This window comes from Eschrichtius robustus, chromosome X, assembly GCF_028021215.1.
Source record: "Eschrichtius robustus isolate mEscRob2 chromosome X, mEscRob2.pri, whole genome shotgun sequence".
Classification (NCBI taxonomy): domain Eukaryota; kingdom Metazoa; phylum Chordata; class Mammalia; order Artiodactyla; family Eschrichtiidae; genus Eschrichtius; species Eschrichtius robustus.
The window spans coordinates 28310373-28327111 of NC_090845.1; the positions used below are offsets into that span (position 1 = coordinate 28310373).

Consider the following 16739-nt stretch of genomic DNA (forward strand, 5'->3'; position numbering starts at 1 on the left):
GTTGCTTAAACATTGGGGTCTCTTGTACTAAGGGGAAATGTTAAGACCGCTCTTTTTGCAAAACATAAATGGAGAACTAAGGCAAAGATAATTCAATCAGAATTTGTATCATCACCTCAAGATTTCAAGCCCAACTACAGGACTAGTACACTGTAATGTGTATACGTGTTGTGATGTCAATTTCCAATTCAAGTTGACTCTCCATTTTATTGATCTGATGAGCACATTTGTTAGCTAAAGCCAAAAGACAATGCAGGTTCCCTGTCAGACTGTTATGATTGAGAAACCCCCTAAATTGTCTGGACTTAATTGGCTTAATTATTCCACATTTGGGAATCCATGGAAGGGCCTCTTTTCTGGAACACTGATGCATATGAAACTGTTGTGACTGTTCTCTCCTTTGCGAAATATTCTACTGCCTTGGCTTCTGTATCAGTCAGGATAAGCTAGGTTATGTTAGAGTGGCAAATTAATCCTGAAATCTCAGTGTTTTACCACAGCAAAGGTTTATTTCTCAACAACACTACATGTTCAATGGGTATGGGGGAGGGAGGGGCATTTGGGGGTTTTCTCTGGGGCTCACCTATTCATCAAGGCAGGGGAGAGTGGACAGAGGGTCTCTAAAGGGCTCTTCTCTGATTCAGCCAAACCCATCACTTCTCCTCCCATTTCATTGGCTGAAACCAGTCATAAATCCTCGGTTAGCCTCAAGCGGTCTGAAAAACGGAGCTTTCCATGTGCCTAAGAAGAAGGAATATAGAATTGGATTTGGTGAGCATAGCACTGTCTGCTACAGTTTTTAAGACACTGCCCTGTCCTGGTTCTTCTACCTCTCAATCTGTTTTTTTCTCTGTCTCCTCAGTGGACTTCTTTTCCATCACCCCTTGGGGAACTGGTGCTCCCCAAGTTACCATATCCGGTCCACTATTTTTTTTTCTCCCCACAACTATCCCCAGGTAACCTCATCCACTCCTCCAGTTCTAACTGCAAACTGTCTGCTGCTAACTTCTAGATCTATTATCCCAAGCCCTGACCTACCCACAAAGCTTTAAACATAAACCCAACTGTGACTGATTCAAGGCTATCTCAAACTCAGTGTGAAAAAATATAAACACGTGATTTTTCTCCAAACCTCATTCCTCCTCTTCCTGTATTCTTTGTCCCAGTTAGTGGCAGCATCACGTTTCCAAGTCTAGATTCCTCCCTATCATTCCCGCCTCTTAATTTTGTATGCCATCTTAGCTAGGCTCTGCTGCACGGTTGTTTAGTCAGTTATCAGTCTAGATGTCCACTGTGAAGGTACTTTTTAGATGCGATTAATAGTTAACTCTGTAGGCTTTGAGTAAAGCAGATTACCACCCATAGTGTGACTGGGCCTCGTGCGATCAGTTGAGGGCCCCAAGAACAAGGACTGAGGTTTCCTGAAGGAATTCAGCCTCAAGACTGCAAGACAGGGACTACTTCCCTGGTGATCCAGTGGCTTAAGACTCCGTGCTCCCAATGCAGGGGGCCCCGCTTCGATCCCTCGTCAGGGCACTAGATCCCGCATGCACGCTGCAACTAAGAGTTCCCACGCCTCAACTAAAGATCCCGCATGCCCCAGCGAAGACCCGGTGCAGCCAAAAGAAAAGAAAAAAAAAAGACTGCAACACAGAAACCCTGCCGGAGTTTCCAGTATGCCTGCCCTGCTATACAGACCTTGGACTCAAGACTGTAACATCTGAGTGTCTAACCTACTGGCTTGGCGCTATGAATTTCAGCGCCCTGACTTCCCGCCACTAGGGCCTCGGGGAGGTGAGGGCTCTGTTTGGAGGCTGGAGGACTGGGGACCATAGAGAGAGGGCTCCCAGGCTCCGATAGACGGCACCGGCAGGACGCAGGGACCGCTGAGCCCTGAACAGTGGGCGGCCCCGCCGAGTCCCGCCCCTGGCCCCCTGCCGTCAGCCCTCGGAGACCCCACGCAGGGCCGGATGCGGCTCCCCCCCGACTTCCGCTTCGGAAGCGAGGAGCCCGAGCGAGCGGCCGCGGCGTTTGGTCGGCCGAGCGTCGGTTTTCAGGACTCGTCCGGAGCCAAGGTGAGGCCCTGAATGTAGCCTGAAGGGACCTTCCCGACCCCCTCCCCGCCATAACAAAGGGGACCCACCCGCCTCGCGCCCCTGCCTGCCATCAGCAGCGTGGGACCCTGATCTGACCTATATGCCAGAGGAGTCCTGTTGGAGTCGCCGTCTGGAGGGCCTCAGGGAGTGGAGGGCCTTTGTCTAGAGGGGGCCGCTTCTTAGGCAAAGGGTGTAGTCTTGTCCCCAGCAGGTGAGAAGGTGGGACCTTCAGAGCTAACGAGGGTCCCTCCTTCCGAAAGACGTGACTGCACGGAGCCCCCGCCCGCCTTCGCTCGTGCGATGCCCTAGAGTGAGTCAGGCTGAGAGAACCCCTCATTTCTGCCTGGGGTGGGAGGTGGGGTTGGGGGCTAGGGGACGTTCGGGTAGAGAAAGGCCTTTCTATAAAGGGGGCAGGACTTCCCTGGCGGTCCAGTGGTTAAGACTCCTCGCTTCCACTGCAGGGGGCGCACCTTCGATCCCTGGTGGGGGAACTCAGATCCCACATGCCACACGGTGCGGCCAAAAAGGAAGGGCGGGGGCGTGGACCTAGAGGGTGTGATGTACGCCAAGTGAAACAAGTCAGACAGAGAAAAACAAATGCTGTGTGATTTCACTTATATGCGGAAGCTGAAAAAGAAAACAAATGAACGAACAACAGAACGGAAACAGTTATAGAGACAGAGAACAAACAGGTGGTTGGGGGGAGGAGAGAAATTAGGTGAGGGCAGCTAAGAGGTACAAACCACCAGTTACAAGATAAATGCGTAACGGGTGTGAAATGTAAACAGGTAGATGGATGGATGGATGGCCAGATGAGGCAACCCCGTTAAGCTTAGGGAGGAGACTTGGCCCTAAAAGAAGCAGAGGTAGGACCACGAGTGCTAGGAAGCAGACCTCTCCTCAAAGCAGGGAACTGCACAAATCAGCAGCCCTGCTCTCAGATCTGGGAGTCCCCAGATTAAGGTAGCCGGGATGTGGAGGCCCCGACTCCTCTGGTGAGAGCTTCGGTCTGAGGCATGCAGATCCGGGTCAGTGGAGGGAGGAAGCCCAAACCCTAGCCGGACTGGGCGCCCAGGTCCTGAATGAGGACTGAGGGAGCCACCAACTCCAGAACAGCGGGGTCGGAGAGTCCCACCCTTGCTGTTACCAGGCATAGCCGAGCCCCAGATCAGCTTTGGCAGAACGAGGCTCACTCCGACTGTAAGCTCAGGTCCCAGGAAGATGAGGACCTTTTCTGACGGTCATGGGCTCACGTCAGCAGAGGGCAAAGTCTCAGGCAGGGTGCAGGGTCAAGGCGAAGATCCTGAGTGCGGAAGTGGAGACTCCTCCATACACACAGTGGAGAGAGCTGCATCTAATGCCGCCTCTGCCCTTGGCCCCGGGAGGCCCCGGGCGGAGCTGGCAGGCTCAGGTGCCCCCTAACTTCTGCCGGTGGGGTCTGAGGGAGATGAGGGCCTTGGTTTAAGGGCTGGCTGCCCGGTTCAGCAGAAAAAGAGGAGTCCCAGGCCACGGTAGATGTCAAGGCACAAATTCTATGTGAGGAATGAGACAACCAACCCCCCCAGAACAGAGGAGACCACACAAAGTGCCGCCTCTGCCTTCGCCCCGGGAAGCCAGGTTTAGAGCTCTCAGGCTGAATTGCCCTGTCAGTTCCTCCAAGGGTGGTCTCAGGGACATCAGGGTTTGGGTCTAACGAGAGAGGCCTCATTCAACATAGGGAAGAAGCCTGGTTCCTAACAAGAGTCAAGGTGGTAACACCGAGTGAAGATGAGGGAACCCCACCCAGAAAGAAGTGAACCACGTAGACTCTCATCCCTACTCTCAGACCTGGGAGGGAGACTGAGGCATGGTGAGCTGATGAACATCACCCACTTGTCCCCGGCCCGTGGCAGGGAGGTGAGGAACCTCGTTGATGGGAGTATGGGCTCAGGTCAGCAGCCGGAGGCTTTCCAGGTAATGCCAGGAACCAAGGAGAGGACCCTGAGAATTGAGGGGACCAGCTAACACCACAGTAGTGAGGGCAACAGAATCTCTTCCTGACTCTGTCAGCATTGGAAGTCCACACACAGTTGTAGCTAGGGAGACAAGAAAATTTTCTTTCTAGTGGGTCTCGGGGAGTTGGGGGCCTTAGTATGAGGGGATAGACTTCAAGTCAAGACACGCAGGATGTCCAAGTCCTGCTATGAGTCAGGGTGAGGGCAGTGAGGGATGACGTAGATGAACACCCACCCAAAGCAGTGGGGGGCCCACAAACTGCCACCCCCCTCAGCCCTGGGAAGCCCCAGGTAGAGGTAGCCTGATGTGTCACCCCTCACTTCCAGCCCCAGGGACTCAGGCAGACGTGGGCCTTGATCTGAGGCCAGGAGACTCAGGTGGGCTGAGGGAGGAGCCTAGATCCCGTCTGAGTGAGGGCTAAAGAGGCCAACGATGCGGGAACAGTGGGGTCCCGCGGAGTCCAGCCCCTGCTAGCAAGCCAGGGAGGTCATGGACGGGGGTGACTGGAAGTGGCTCACCCTTTCTTTCATCTTGGGGATCTCAGGAGGGTGAGAATCTTAATGTAACGCAAGCGAACTCAGGTCAGCGGAGGGAGGATTTCCAGGATTTGCCAGGACTCACGGAGAAGATGCTGAGGACCGTGGGGACCTGCACCCCATGCCAGCGGGGGCCCCGCAGAGTCCCTCTCCATTGTCGTTCCTAGGCGCCCCCGGGCACGCATGTCAGGCAGAAGTGCCCATCAGTTCCCCACTCAGAACTCCCAGGGAAGTAAGCGTCTTGGTCTGATGGGTCAGCAGAGGGAGGAACCTGAGACCCTCCCCTGAGCGAAAAATGGGGACCGTGAGCGAGGACCACACGTTATAGGGCCTCAGCCTGCCTGCTGCAGCTTTCAGCCTCCGGAGACTAGGGGCACTGTGGCCGGGTAAGGCCATCCTCACTTCCACCGTTCGGGCTCAGGGAGCTGTGGGCCTTACTGTGAGGAAATGTCCTCAAGTCAAGAGAGAAAGGAGCCCCCAGATCCTCCCAGGAGACACAGTGGGGGCTGTGAGTGACGACTGAAGGTAGCGCACCCCCCCTTCCACCGAATCAAAGGAATAGGAAAGAGTCTTGCCCGGTCCTCTGCTCAGCCCTTGAAGGCCCAGAGCGTGGTTGTCAGGCGGAGGCGCCTCATCTCTCTGTATCATTTCTCAGGGAGATGAGATCCTTCGTCTGAAGGTGCCACACCAGGGGCAGAAGCGGGGGGGGGGGGGAGGGGGGAGGGGGAGGGGGAGGGGGAGGGGGGGGTCCCACCCCAGACCCTCGGTATCGACAAGATGAGGACGCTGGATGGTTGAGGACCAGCGAGTTCAGGACAGAGCAGGCCCCACAGAACCGTCAGCGCTGTCCACCCCGACAGTGTCCATGACTCAGTTCCTTCTCGTGGGTCCCAGGGAGCTTTGAGGTGGCACCTTTAGAGCAGCACAGGAAAGAGGTCCCGGCCCTACCAAGAGTCGATGTGACAATCCTGTTTGTGAACGAAAGGGACCCTTGGAACCCAGAGAGGGCCTACCCTCCCAGGATCTGTGGTCACCGCGGTCAGCCACAGGCAGGGCTGGCAGGCTGTAGCCTGAGGCGCACTCACTCTCACGTCTTACACTGGGTTCTCAGGGGACAGGCTGACCAAGAACAAGAGCCTAGTGGCTCCTAGAGCAGTGCCCTCAAGGGAACGTGCAGAGCGGCCTTCTTCAGGCCAGGCTGGTGCCTCCCTGCTGAGGGTGCTCACGCCCTCTCACCTTCCCTCCTCCAGGTTCCAGCATCACCTGCTCTCCTGCCCACTCCCCCGCTTGCTGTCCCTGCCCATAGTCATGCCTCGGGGGCAGAAGAGTAAGCTCCGTGCCCGTGAGAAGCGCCGCCAGGCCCGGAGGGAGACCCAGAATCTCGGGGGTGCCCAGGCCCCTGCAGCAGAGATAGAAGAGTCGCCCGCCTCCCCCGCTTCTGTTGCTCAGGGTACTCCCCCGAGCTCCCCTGGTGCTGGCACTCGCCAGGAGCCTCAGGGAGCCCCAGCCACTAGCTCTCGTGCTGCAGGGGTTTCATGCCCAGGCTCTGATGTACGTGCCAAGGGCCAGGTTAAGGCCAGGAAAAAGTCCTCCCGGGCCTCAGCCTCCGATGAGAGCTCTCGCAGAGATCCTCTAACGAAGAAGGTGGGAATGTTGGTGGAATTCCTGCTGGAGAGGTATCAAATGAAAGAGCCCATTATAAAGGCAGACATGCTGAAGCTTGTGAACAAAAGGTACAAGGGGAAGTTCCCTGAAATCCTCAGGAGAGCTGCTGAATGCCTGGAGCTGGCCTTTGGTCTTGACTTGAAGGAAGTCAAGCCGAGTGGTGATTCCTATACCCTTGTCAGCAGGCTAGATCTCACCGATCAGGGGAGTCGCAGCAGTGGCGGGCGGTTTCCGAAGAATGGGCTCCTGATGCCTCTCCTGGGTGTGATCTTCTTTAATGGCAACCGCGCCTCTGAGGAGGAGATCTGGGAATTCCTGAATGTTTTGGGTATTTATGATGGAAGGCGGCACTTAATCTTTGGGGACCCCAGGAAGCTCATCACGGAAGATTTGGTGCGGGAAAAGTACCTGGTGTATCGTCAGGTGCGCAACAGCGATCCCCCACGCTATGAGTTCCTGTGGGGCCGGAGAGCCTGCGCGGAAACCAGCAAGATGAAAGTCCTGGAGTTTGTGGCCAAGGTCAATGGTACCGTCCCCAGTGCCTTTCCGCTCCATTATGAAGAGGCTTTGAGAGATGAGGAAGAGAGAGGCCGAGCCAGAGCTGCAGCCAGGGCTCCTACTCGTGTCAAGGCCAGTGCGCGTTCCAAGGTCATGTCTAGCAGTTCCTCCCACCCTCAGTGAGGTCTGAGGCAGCTTCTTCACTTTGTGTTTGACCAACGCTGCCAACCCTTTAAGTAGTGAGAGGCTACGCTGGGGCGGGAAAGATCATAATATATCTCTTCTTTGTGTCCCTGTTTTACACTAGTATCTTTCAAATGTTGTTTCTTTCACTAGAATGTTTATTTAGATTCAGAATCCAAGTTTACAGATGACATGGATCACAGATTTGTTGTTGTTTATCGGGTTTAAGAGTAAGAGTTTTGGTACTGTGTAGTACGATGTGAAAGATCCTTGCATCTTTTTGGGGTTCTGGAATGAGATAATGTGGCTTTGGAATAGGAATTTTGTTGGAAATGTGAAAGAATGCTGTGGCTTTAAAATGGATGAAAACAAAGTAAAGTTTAGTCAAGTTTTGGTTTGTCTTATTCACCTTTGTCTTTCTCTTTGTAAAATTCAAAGGCATACGCCTAGATGTCCTTAGCTTATTCAAGAATGCCGACGAAATTAAATAGTAATAAATTACATTCCTCACTCAGTGCCTCATTTACTCCCATCTTTAATTGAGCGTCTGCTCTTTGGAAGGTTCTGTGCTGGTAGTGATGGTGCTAAGATAAAAAAGACCCTGCGCCTGCCTGTAGATGTTCAGAGTAGAAGAGCAGCTATTATATAAGGAAGGTGGTGTGATGAAAAAACCCAGTGAGGGTGGTGGGGAGAGAGTCCAGATGAGAGCAGTGAAGTATAACTTGTCTTAGCCAGAACACTTTGAGGCTTGGTATTTGGCAAATCCCTCCTTGGGAGGTAATTTTGAGTTGGCTGCATGGTGGGCTAGATGAGGCTGTGATAATGGTGAGCAGGGGCCAGACCCTCAGATGGTGGGCCTCAGAGTTGAGAGGCTAAGCCTGAAATGAGAAACTGCCCTGAACAGTTACCTTGGGATTGTGAGTAAACCAGAGAGAATCTCCGCCTGGAGAAAGAATAGAAGGGGTCCAGTGCTTTTGCCCCGGTGCAGGTGGACACAGTGCACCAACAAACCAGGTGTTTTATGCATATTGTCGCCTTTGTGGTGGGATGCTGAGAAGCCCCTGTGCTGGCACTCTGTGCCCTGAGCTGGAGGAGCCCCAGCCCGCTCCGTTAATTAGTTATCGGGGTTTTTTAATTGGAGGATAATGGCTTTACGATGTTGTGTTAGTTTCTGCTGTGCAACGAAGTGAATCAGCTGTACGTATACACATGTCCCCTCCCTGCTGGACTTCCCCCCACCCACCTAGGTGGTCACAGAGCACCAAGCTGAGCTCCCTGTGCTGTGCAGCAGGTTCCCACTAGCTAGCTATTTGACACATGGTAGTGTATATAGGTCAACCCTAATCTCCCAATTCATCCCACCCTCCCCTTCTCCCCCGTGTCCACACGTCCGTCCTCTCTGTCTGCGTCTCTGTTCCTGCCCTGCAAATAGGTTCAACTGTACCATTTATCTAGATTCCACATACATGCGTTAATATACGATATTTGTTTGTCTTGAGCGTAATCTGGCAGAACTCCTAAATGGGGAAAGATTTTGGTGGTGATGAAATACGTGAAAATCGGGGGGTTGTTGGGCGGCAGGGGAATTATTGGTCCTTGACACAAGTTCTGTAAGGTTTGATTCGCATGCTGGTGAAATCCCTGCCTCCACAAATGGAACAACATATTCTCTGATAGGGAACATTTACTCGGGGTTACTTGCTAAGGAGCACTTTGGTTAATTCAGCTTTCTTTGTCCTAGAGGACCGCATAGTCTCTGACATCTCCTGGATAAAATGAAAGATTCCTAGAGAATGAGGGTAGTTTCTTCTGGTATGAAAATAAGCATCATAATAAGTGCCATGCATGGAGGACCCAAACATTGCCAGCCACTGTGCCAGGTGCTTTACATATATCACACGTGTTCCGACAGTTCTATAAGATGAGGCTGATCAAACCCACTTGGCAGACAAAGAACTTGCAGTATTCTCCAGACTGGTAAAGTGACAGAACCGGGAGTACAGCCTGGTCTGAATTCCTCCAGAGCCCATACTGTTCCACTCCTCCCAGCCTGAGGCAGCCCTTCTGTCTCTTAATTCATGTCTCTTCTCACTGCTCCATGATGTCTCTCAGGCAATAAGAAAGAGGAGCTTGTAGCCAAAATACTAAAAGCAGGACTAAAGAAGGAAGGTGAAAATGAGAATCAGACACAACTTGGGGATTGTCTGTGGGCTTCGTTTACCTAGGATCCTCCTGCCCCTCGCCCCAGGGTTCCCTGAGAGCTGACTGCCCCGGTCCCGGCACGTGTGTCCAGTCCCAGCACTTTCCCGCGTTACGGCGCCCTTGCCCTGGGTCTTCCCCAGTCAGTGTGCCCTCGTGTCCAGACTGGAAGCTGACCTGCTGGCCAGCTCTTCTCTGCGTCTTCCTCTGGAGGCTGCACTCAGCTCCCAGAGGAGCAGACAGCCCCACATCCCCTGCCCTCCCCTGACTCGGAGCATCCCGACTCCCTGCAGATCCCGTTCCTCACCGTGGACCCCTGTGACAGCAGCTGCCCTTTCCATGTAACTGTTCACTTCAGACAGTGACGTTGAGACACCTCCTCATCCCCACTGGGTGCCTCCACCACATTCTCAGTGTTTTCAAACCTGCTGGTGACTAGACTCTGATTGCGTATGGACGCTACAGGGCCTTGGCTTATAACCCCAAGTCTAGGGAGGCCTTTTTTGAAGCAACGTGATATTTGCAGTAGGATTTTAAGGCAACGTCTTCTTTGAGTCTGGCCATTGAATCCAGACACTGATGCGTGAACTTAATTAAGTGGTCAGAAACCACAGCCTTGTTCCTAAGTGGTAAAGGAGGAGGGACCAAGGAAATCACTGTGTCAACAGACGTGTACTGAGGCTGAATTTCCTAAAAACCCGTCTTGGAGTCCTTCCTGGAGGTGGAAGATGGTTCTTTGGCAGACGTGCTAGCTTTGAATAAAAAGGAAAAGTAATTCGCCATCCTCCCAGTAATTCTAGTCTGTATCTGTCCCAGGGAAGATGCTGTTTTTTCAATATGCTTAATGGCACCTGTTCGTGTGTTCAGGTGTGTTCAGCCAGGTGGTGGGTGGCTGTGATTTTGACCATGCAACCAAAAGTTAGGAGAAAATTCCCGGCCTACTGAGATGACACAGGTTACTGCAATTGGCAATGCAGAAAGGTACTGTTGAAAGCCCTCCCTGCTGAGATTTACAGGGTACTTTTGGAAATTAGATGTAATCCTGTATTTGAAAACATCTCTTACATAGTATGCACAAGAAAAACATTGGTGAATTTCAAGGTAAATTTGGCCGTCTCAGAAACTCCTCCAAGAAACTAAGAGGGTTGTTGTCATAACCAATTGCAATAGTTGCTCTTTATTGAGCACATACTATATACCAGTTTATGGGAGACTGCAGACCTCATCCACATGCTGTCTTGCTCTCCTTGGGTTCCTGGGGAGACTATATTCCCAGTCCACTTGTAATTAGGAAGGGTCACCTCCAGACCAAGGAAGGCACGAGGGAGTCAGTATGGCACCTCTGTGCTTTCTCTTCCATTCAGCAGCAGACAGAGAGAGCCCGTGTCGAGCCACGTGATGTAAACAGCCTGGATCTCGGAGTCATCTGTTAGCAGTGAGCCTCTGCCAACCTTCCTCAGGTTTTATGTGCACAAGAAACAAACTTTTGTTGTGTTAAGTCATTCAGAGATCAGGTTTTCTCTGTTGCCTCAGTTAGCAGTTACTTCATCCGAGTGATACCCAACTACTATTTCTACTGTTAGGCTCATTTAAATATTTTAATGCCAGAGCTAATCACAGCATAGATATTCTTCTTATAAAAACTTCTTACACACATAAATCACAATCTCCCCCCTTACAACATTGCTCCAAAGTTCAGCCCCCTTTTCAAAAGTAACCACAATTAACTAACCGTCTGGTGTGTGTCATCCTAAAGCTGATTTGAGGCTTCTTTGTACATAGATGCGCTACAAAAATACGTTGAGTTTTTAACACACAGGGGCAACAGTGTACATGTTATTGTTCTGTGACTTGCTCTTGTAACTTAATGGAAGTGAATGCAAGATCTTTCTGTGACAGCACTTATAAGACCCACCTCACTTTTTAAAACTGTCATCACCATTAGAAAAAGTCCCGGCCAGCCCTCTGGTCCTAAGCTACAGCGTGAAGTAGAGCCCCCCCTCAGCCAACCTGTAGATCTGTGAGAACAAACAGTTGTTGTGTTAGGATGCTAAGTTTTGTGGCTCTTCATTAGGCAGTGGGAGTTGACTAGTAAGTACATGAAGGGCTAGCAGTTCATATTTTAATTTTTTATGTTCTTTGTCTTCCACAGGGAGCACATACTATTCCTAAAAATATTTTTAAGGTTAAGAAAAATAAACTTCAAAAGGCATGGGAAATTCTAATTACAGACGTTAGGGAAGCTTTTAAAATGGGAAAAATAAGCAAATAATTGACAAAAGAAGAGTGAAATGACGCATGACTGTTTCTCCTACAAAATGAAAAGAAAAAGATTACCTATAGACTATTCTCTCTCAAGATGGTGGATTGATACAGAGAAATTTTATATCAGAGGATGAATTCCTGATAGTTCCTGAGCTTCAACATAGTTCTGGAGCATGTTTATCTCACACCATCTAGAAAGGCAATATGTAGTACGTAAAGAGCATGAGATTCTGGAAGCAGACACCTGGTCTTCCAAGCCCGGCGCTACCATTTACTAGTTGTGTAATCTTGGGTAAATTCCGTAACCTCTTTGTGCCTCTTTTCTTATCTGTAAAATTGTGATGATAATAATACCTAACTGTAAGATTATTTTGAGAATTAAGTGTAGGGCATTCAGCACAGCGCCCACGAATTCATAAGGATTATATATGTGTTAACTATTATTTTATTATCAGAGCATTTTGCCGAGTTTTCATTGAAGAATTAATTGACATTTAATACAGGAAGAAAATGGGCCCTACGGATAACCTTAACACTTAAACACTAAAATGTAGAAATAATAACCTTCAGAGAGGGAATCTGTCACACCTGTAGTCCCTAAAGCACTATAGGGCGATTTCCCTTAATATTAATTAGGTCAATAAAAAGTATTAATGCTTAAATACAAGCCATGGTTATCAGAAAAATGGGTTAGCCTTAATACTTCGTTCCGCATTTGTATAGGATAAATGAGGTAATTCAAAAGAGAGAGATTTGATTTTATTTTATTTTATTTATTTATTTTTTTAAAATAATTGACATATGTTCCATGGAGCTTTTATTTATTTCTTTACTTGTTTATGGCTGTGTTGGGTCTTCGTTTCTGTGCGAGGGCTTTCTCCAGTTGCGGCAAGCGAGGGCCACTCTTCTTCGCGGTGCGCGGGCCTCTCACTAGCGCGGCCTCTCTCGTTGCGGAGCACAGGCTCCAGACGCGCAGGCTCAGCAGTTGTGGCTCAGGGGCCCAGCCGCTCCGCGGCATGTGGGATCCTGCCAGACCAGGGCTCGAACCCGTGTCCCCTGCATTGGCAGGCAGATTCTCAACCACTGCGCCACCGGGGAAGCCCCGAGATTTTATTTTTTATCATTAGTGTATAGCTAAGCCGTGAAGAACTGAGGATGTGGTCAGCTTTGACCACATCTCGGACTAAGTGAGATTTAAGGATTGTTTGGTATCCAAGGATACCTCTTAATGTAATTTCTATACATCTGAGGAGGAGAAAAGAGATTGTGATGATCTCACTTGAGAGTAATACGTGGAAGAAGGACTGGAATACACTGGAAGTGCTGCAGAATCAAAGCATTGTTTTCATGTATATTTTATAGTTTTTAAGTGATTTTTTAGCTTAATTTTTTCTAGCTGGAACATTTTATGTCATAATTACTAGTCTCATAAGAAATTTCATTTTTATTTATACAGATATTTGGAATCTATGATTAGATGTGTGCGTTTAGGCCAGTTGGACCTCCTTTATTTTACATCAATGTACTTTTGGAATTTGGTATTCTCCTTTTTCAAGTATAATGCGTGTGTATCTGGCACAGCTTCCTGCTTGACTCTGTCGTTGTGCCTTATGTAAAGTGACATTTAGTTTGCTTCTCATTGATTAGAATCAATAACATAAGTCATAATTATGTCCTGGAATAATATGTATTTCTAGTCTGGCTGCACTGTAGGTGGTGGGATGTGGCCTGGGAAGCTAATCATCCTTTATCGTTTCTTTCCACTTGGCGAAGGGCACCCAGAACGCTAAACAATCAACTTCATAACTAAATATATAGGATAAAGTTGCTTAAACATTGGGGTCTCTTGTACTAAGGGGAAATGTTAAGACCGCTCTTTTTGCAAAACATAAATGGAGAACTAAGGCAAAGATAATTCAATCAGAATTTGTATCATCACCTCAAGATTTCAAGCCCAACTACAGGACTAGTACACTGTAATGTGTATACGTGTTGTGATGTCAATTTCCAATTCAAGTTGTTGACTCTCCATTTTATTGATCTGATGAGCACATTTGTTAGCTAAAGCCAAAAGACAATGCAGGTTCCCTGTCAGACTGTTATGATTGAGAAACCCCCTAAATTGTCTGGACTTAATTGGCTTAATTATTCCACATTTGGGAATCCATGGAAGGGCCTCTTTTCTGGAACACTGATGCATATGAAACTGTTGTGACTGTTCTCTCCTTTGCGAAATATTCTACTGCCTTGGCTTCTGTATCAGTCAGGATAAGCTAGGTTATGTTAGAGTGGCAAATTAATCCTGAAATCTCAGTGTTTTACCACAGCAAAGGTTTATTTCTCAACAACACTACATGTTCAATGGGTATGGGGGAGGGAGGGGCATTTGGGGGTTTTCTCTGGGGCTCACCTATTCATCAAGGCAGGGGAGAGTGGACAGAGGGTCTCTAAAGGGCTCTTCTCTGATTCAGCCAAACCCATCACTTCTCCTCCCATTTCATTGGCTGAAACCAGTCATAAATCCTCGGTTAGCCTCAAGCGGTCTGAAAAACGGAGCTTTCCATGTGCCTAAGAAGAAGGAATATAGAATTGGATTTGGTGAGCATAGCACTGTCTGCTACAGTTTTTAAGACACTGCCCTGTCCTGGTTCTTCTACCTCTCAATCTGTTTTTTTCTCTGTCTCCTCAGTGGACTTCTTTTCCATCACCCCTTGGGGAACTGGTGCTCCCCAAGTTACCATATCCGGTCCACTATTTTTTTTTCTCCCCACAACTATCCCCAGGTAACCTCATCCACTCCTCCAGTTCTAACTGCAAACTGTCTGCTGCTAACTTCTAGATCTATTATCCCAAGCCCTGACCTACCCACAAAGCTTTAAACATAAACCCAACTGTGACTGATTCAAGGCTATCTCAAACTCAGTGTGAAAAAATATAAACACGTGATTTTTCTCCAAACCTCATTCCTCCTCTTCCTGTATTCTTTGTCCCAGTTAGTGGCAGCATCACGTTTCCAAGTCTAGATTCCTCCCTATCATTCCCGCCTCTTAATTTTGTATGCCATCTTAGCTAGGCTCTGCTGCACGGTTGTTTAGTCAGTTATCAGTCTAGATGTCCACTGTGAAGGTACTTTTTAGATGCGATTAATAGTTAACTCTGTAGGCTTTGAGTAAAGCAGATTACCACCCATAGTGTGACTGGGCCTCGTGCGATCAGTTGAGGGCCCCAAGAACAAGGACTGAGGTTTCCTGAAGGAATTCAGCCTCAAGACTGCAAGACAGGGACTACTTCCCTGGTGATCCAGTGGCTTAAGACTCCGTGCTCCCAATGCAGGGGGCCCCGCTTCGATCCCTCGTCAGGGCACTAGATCCCGCATGCACGCTGCAACTAAGAGTTCCCACGCCTCAACTAAAGATCCCGCATGCCCCAGCGAAGACCCGGTGCAGCCAAAAGAAAAGAAAAAAAAAAGACTGCAACACAGAAACCCTGCCGGAGTTTCCAGTATGCCTGCCCTGCTATACAGACCTTGGACTCAAGACTGTAACATCTGAGTGTCTAACCTACTGGCTTGCCGCTATGAATTTCAGACTTGCCATATATATATGTATATATGATCTCTTATTTGTCTGTTTCTTTGAAGAATCCTAACTAATATACCACTATACACAAATGGAAGAGTCCCACCAAATATACTTCCTAAATACTTCTTCATCCTCTCTGTTCCTATTTACCAGTGCTTTTATTCAGAGCTCTGCCGTTTCCATCCTAGTTAATTGAACTTACAACTCTGATATTGACCGGCATCAATATCTTGAAATTATTCATTTCTTTTCCTGATAGTCATAGTTCTTTGTCCCCTTCCTTATTGTTAAACTTCTTTTCTCACAATTCTAGCAATTCCTTCCTGTGTGCTACTTCTAAGTGATCAGCAAATCTGATTTTTTAGATATGCAGATTTTTTTAGAAGCATATCAAATTAAAATCAAGAGTTTACTTGTGAATGACCTGAATGGTTGTCCTGTGAGTTGAGTGCATTTGTTTTTATACAGGGACACTGGCTGTTCAAAGACCTTGCCTAATTACCTGCTCTAGTGTAATATTCCAGCTAGAACCTTGATACAAATAGAATGCTATTATATTTACTCTTGACCACGCCACCAAATTTTTTAAGTTTATTTTTAACCAGGTGGCCAAGTTACATTAAAATCAGTGGTCTACACTGATCTATCAATTCCTTCACTTTTACTTCTCAACACATCTGTCCATCTTTCTTACTTCTCCACTGAAACTCCTTTCACTACCACCACTAGGGATCTCCTGGGTGATAAATTCATTGGGTACTTTAAAATATAATGTTTATTTTTTTTAGCTTTATTAAGGTATAATTGACACATAATAATTGTATATATTTAAGGTGTACGATGTTTTGTTATATGTAAAACATCAAAACACTGTGAAATAATCATTGCAATCAATCTAATTAACACACTCACCGCCTCACATAGCTACCATTTTCTATTTTTAATAAAAGTGATATATGTCCACTATAGTACATTTGAAATTTTTAAAAAGTTTAATACAGAAATTGAACTATCACCTATAATTCCATCACCTAAAGATAACAATTAACTACTAACAGTTCAGTTGAATCATTGTTAATAATTTGATGCATTTTCTTTTCGAAATACATACACTTGTGACAATAATATATATTATAGAATTGCAATAAAGTACCTGCCATAAAACAGATAGGTATCTTTGTTTTTAAAATAATACTTTGCAAATATATTACCATGTATTATTCTTCTAATATAAGTGATTGCTCTGTACATTGATTTATGCGTTTAAAAAAATAATTTATTTATTTATTTGGCTGTGCCGGGTCTTGGTTGTGGCATGCGGGATCTTCATTGCGGCATGCAGGATCTTTAGTTGCAGCATATGGGTTCTTAGTTGCGGCATGTGGGATCTAGTTCCCTGAGCAGAGATCGAACCTGGGCCCCCTGCATTGGGAGTGCAGAATCTTAGCCAAGGGACCACCAGAGAAGTCCCTGATTTGTGCATTTTATATATAACTTTATGAGTGCAACCATTTCTCTAACTTAAAATTTTTATACAAATTAGAGTCTGTTTTATTGATATGTCTATTGTGACACCAATATAATACTGTTTTAATATTAAACACTTAAAATACATTTCAAAATGCAGCAGCTATTTGCTATATTTATTCTTTCAGTTGGCTTTTAAAATTTCTTTGCCAAATTCGAAGTGAAAATTCAGTTGGATTTAGAGTAGGTTTACG

At 47.6% G+C, this 16739-nt stretch overlaps 1 protein-coding gene across 1 annotated transcript; it reads left to right on the plus strand.

The window, feature by feature from the left end:
* Positions 1–5935: 5935 nt before the first annotated feature.
* On the plus strand, positions 5936–6973 carry LOC137757044 (melanoma-associated antigen B1-like). Its single transcript, XM_068533631.1, has one exon. The coding sequence runs from the start codon at positions 5936–5938 to the stop codon at positions 6971–6973; it is 1038 nt and encodes a 345-aa protein (XP_068389732.1).
* Positions 6974–16739: the final 9766 nt, after the last annotated feature.

Bases quoted from the DNA above. Each gene is read 5' to 3' on its own strand.
- LOC137757044 (XM_068533631.1), top strand. From the start codon at position 5,936: ATGCCTCGGGGGCAGAAGAGTAAGCTCCGTGCCCGTGAGAAGCGCCGC.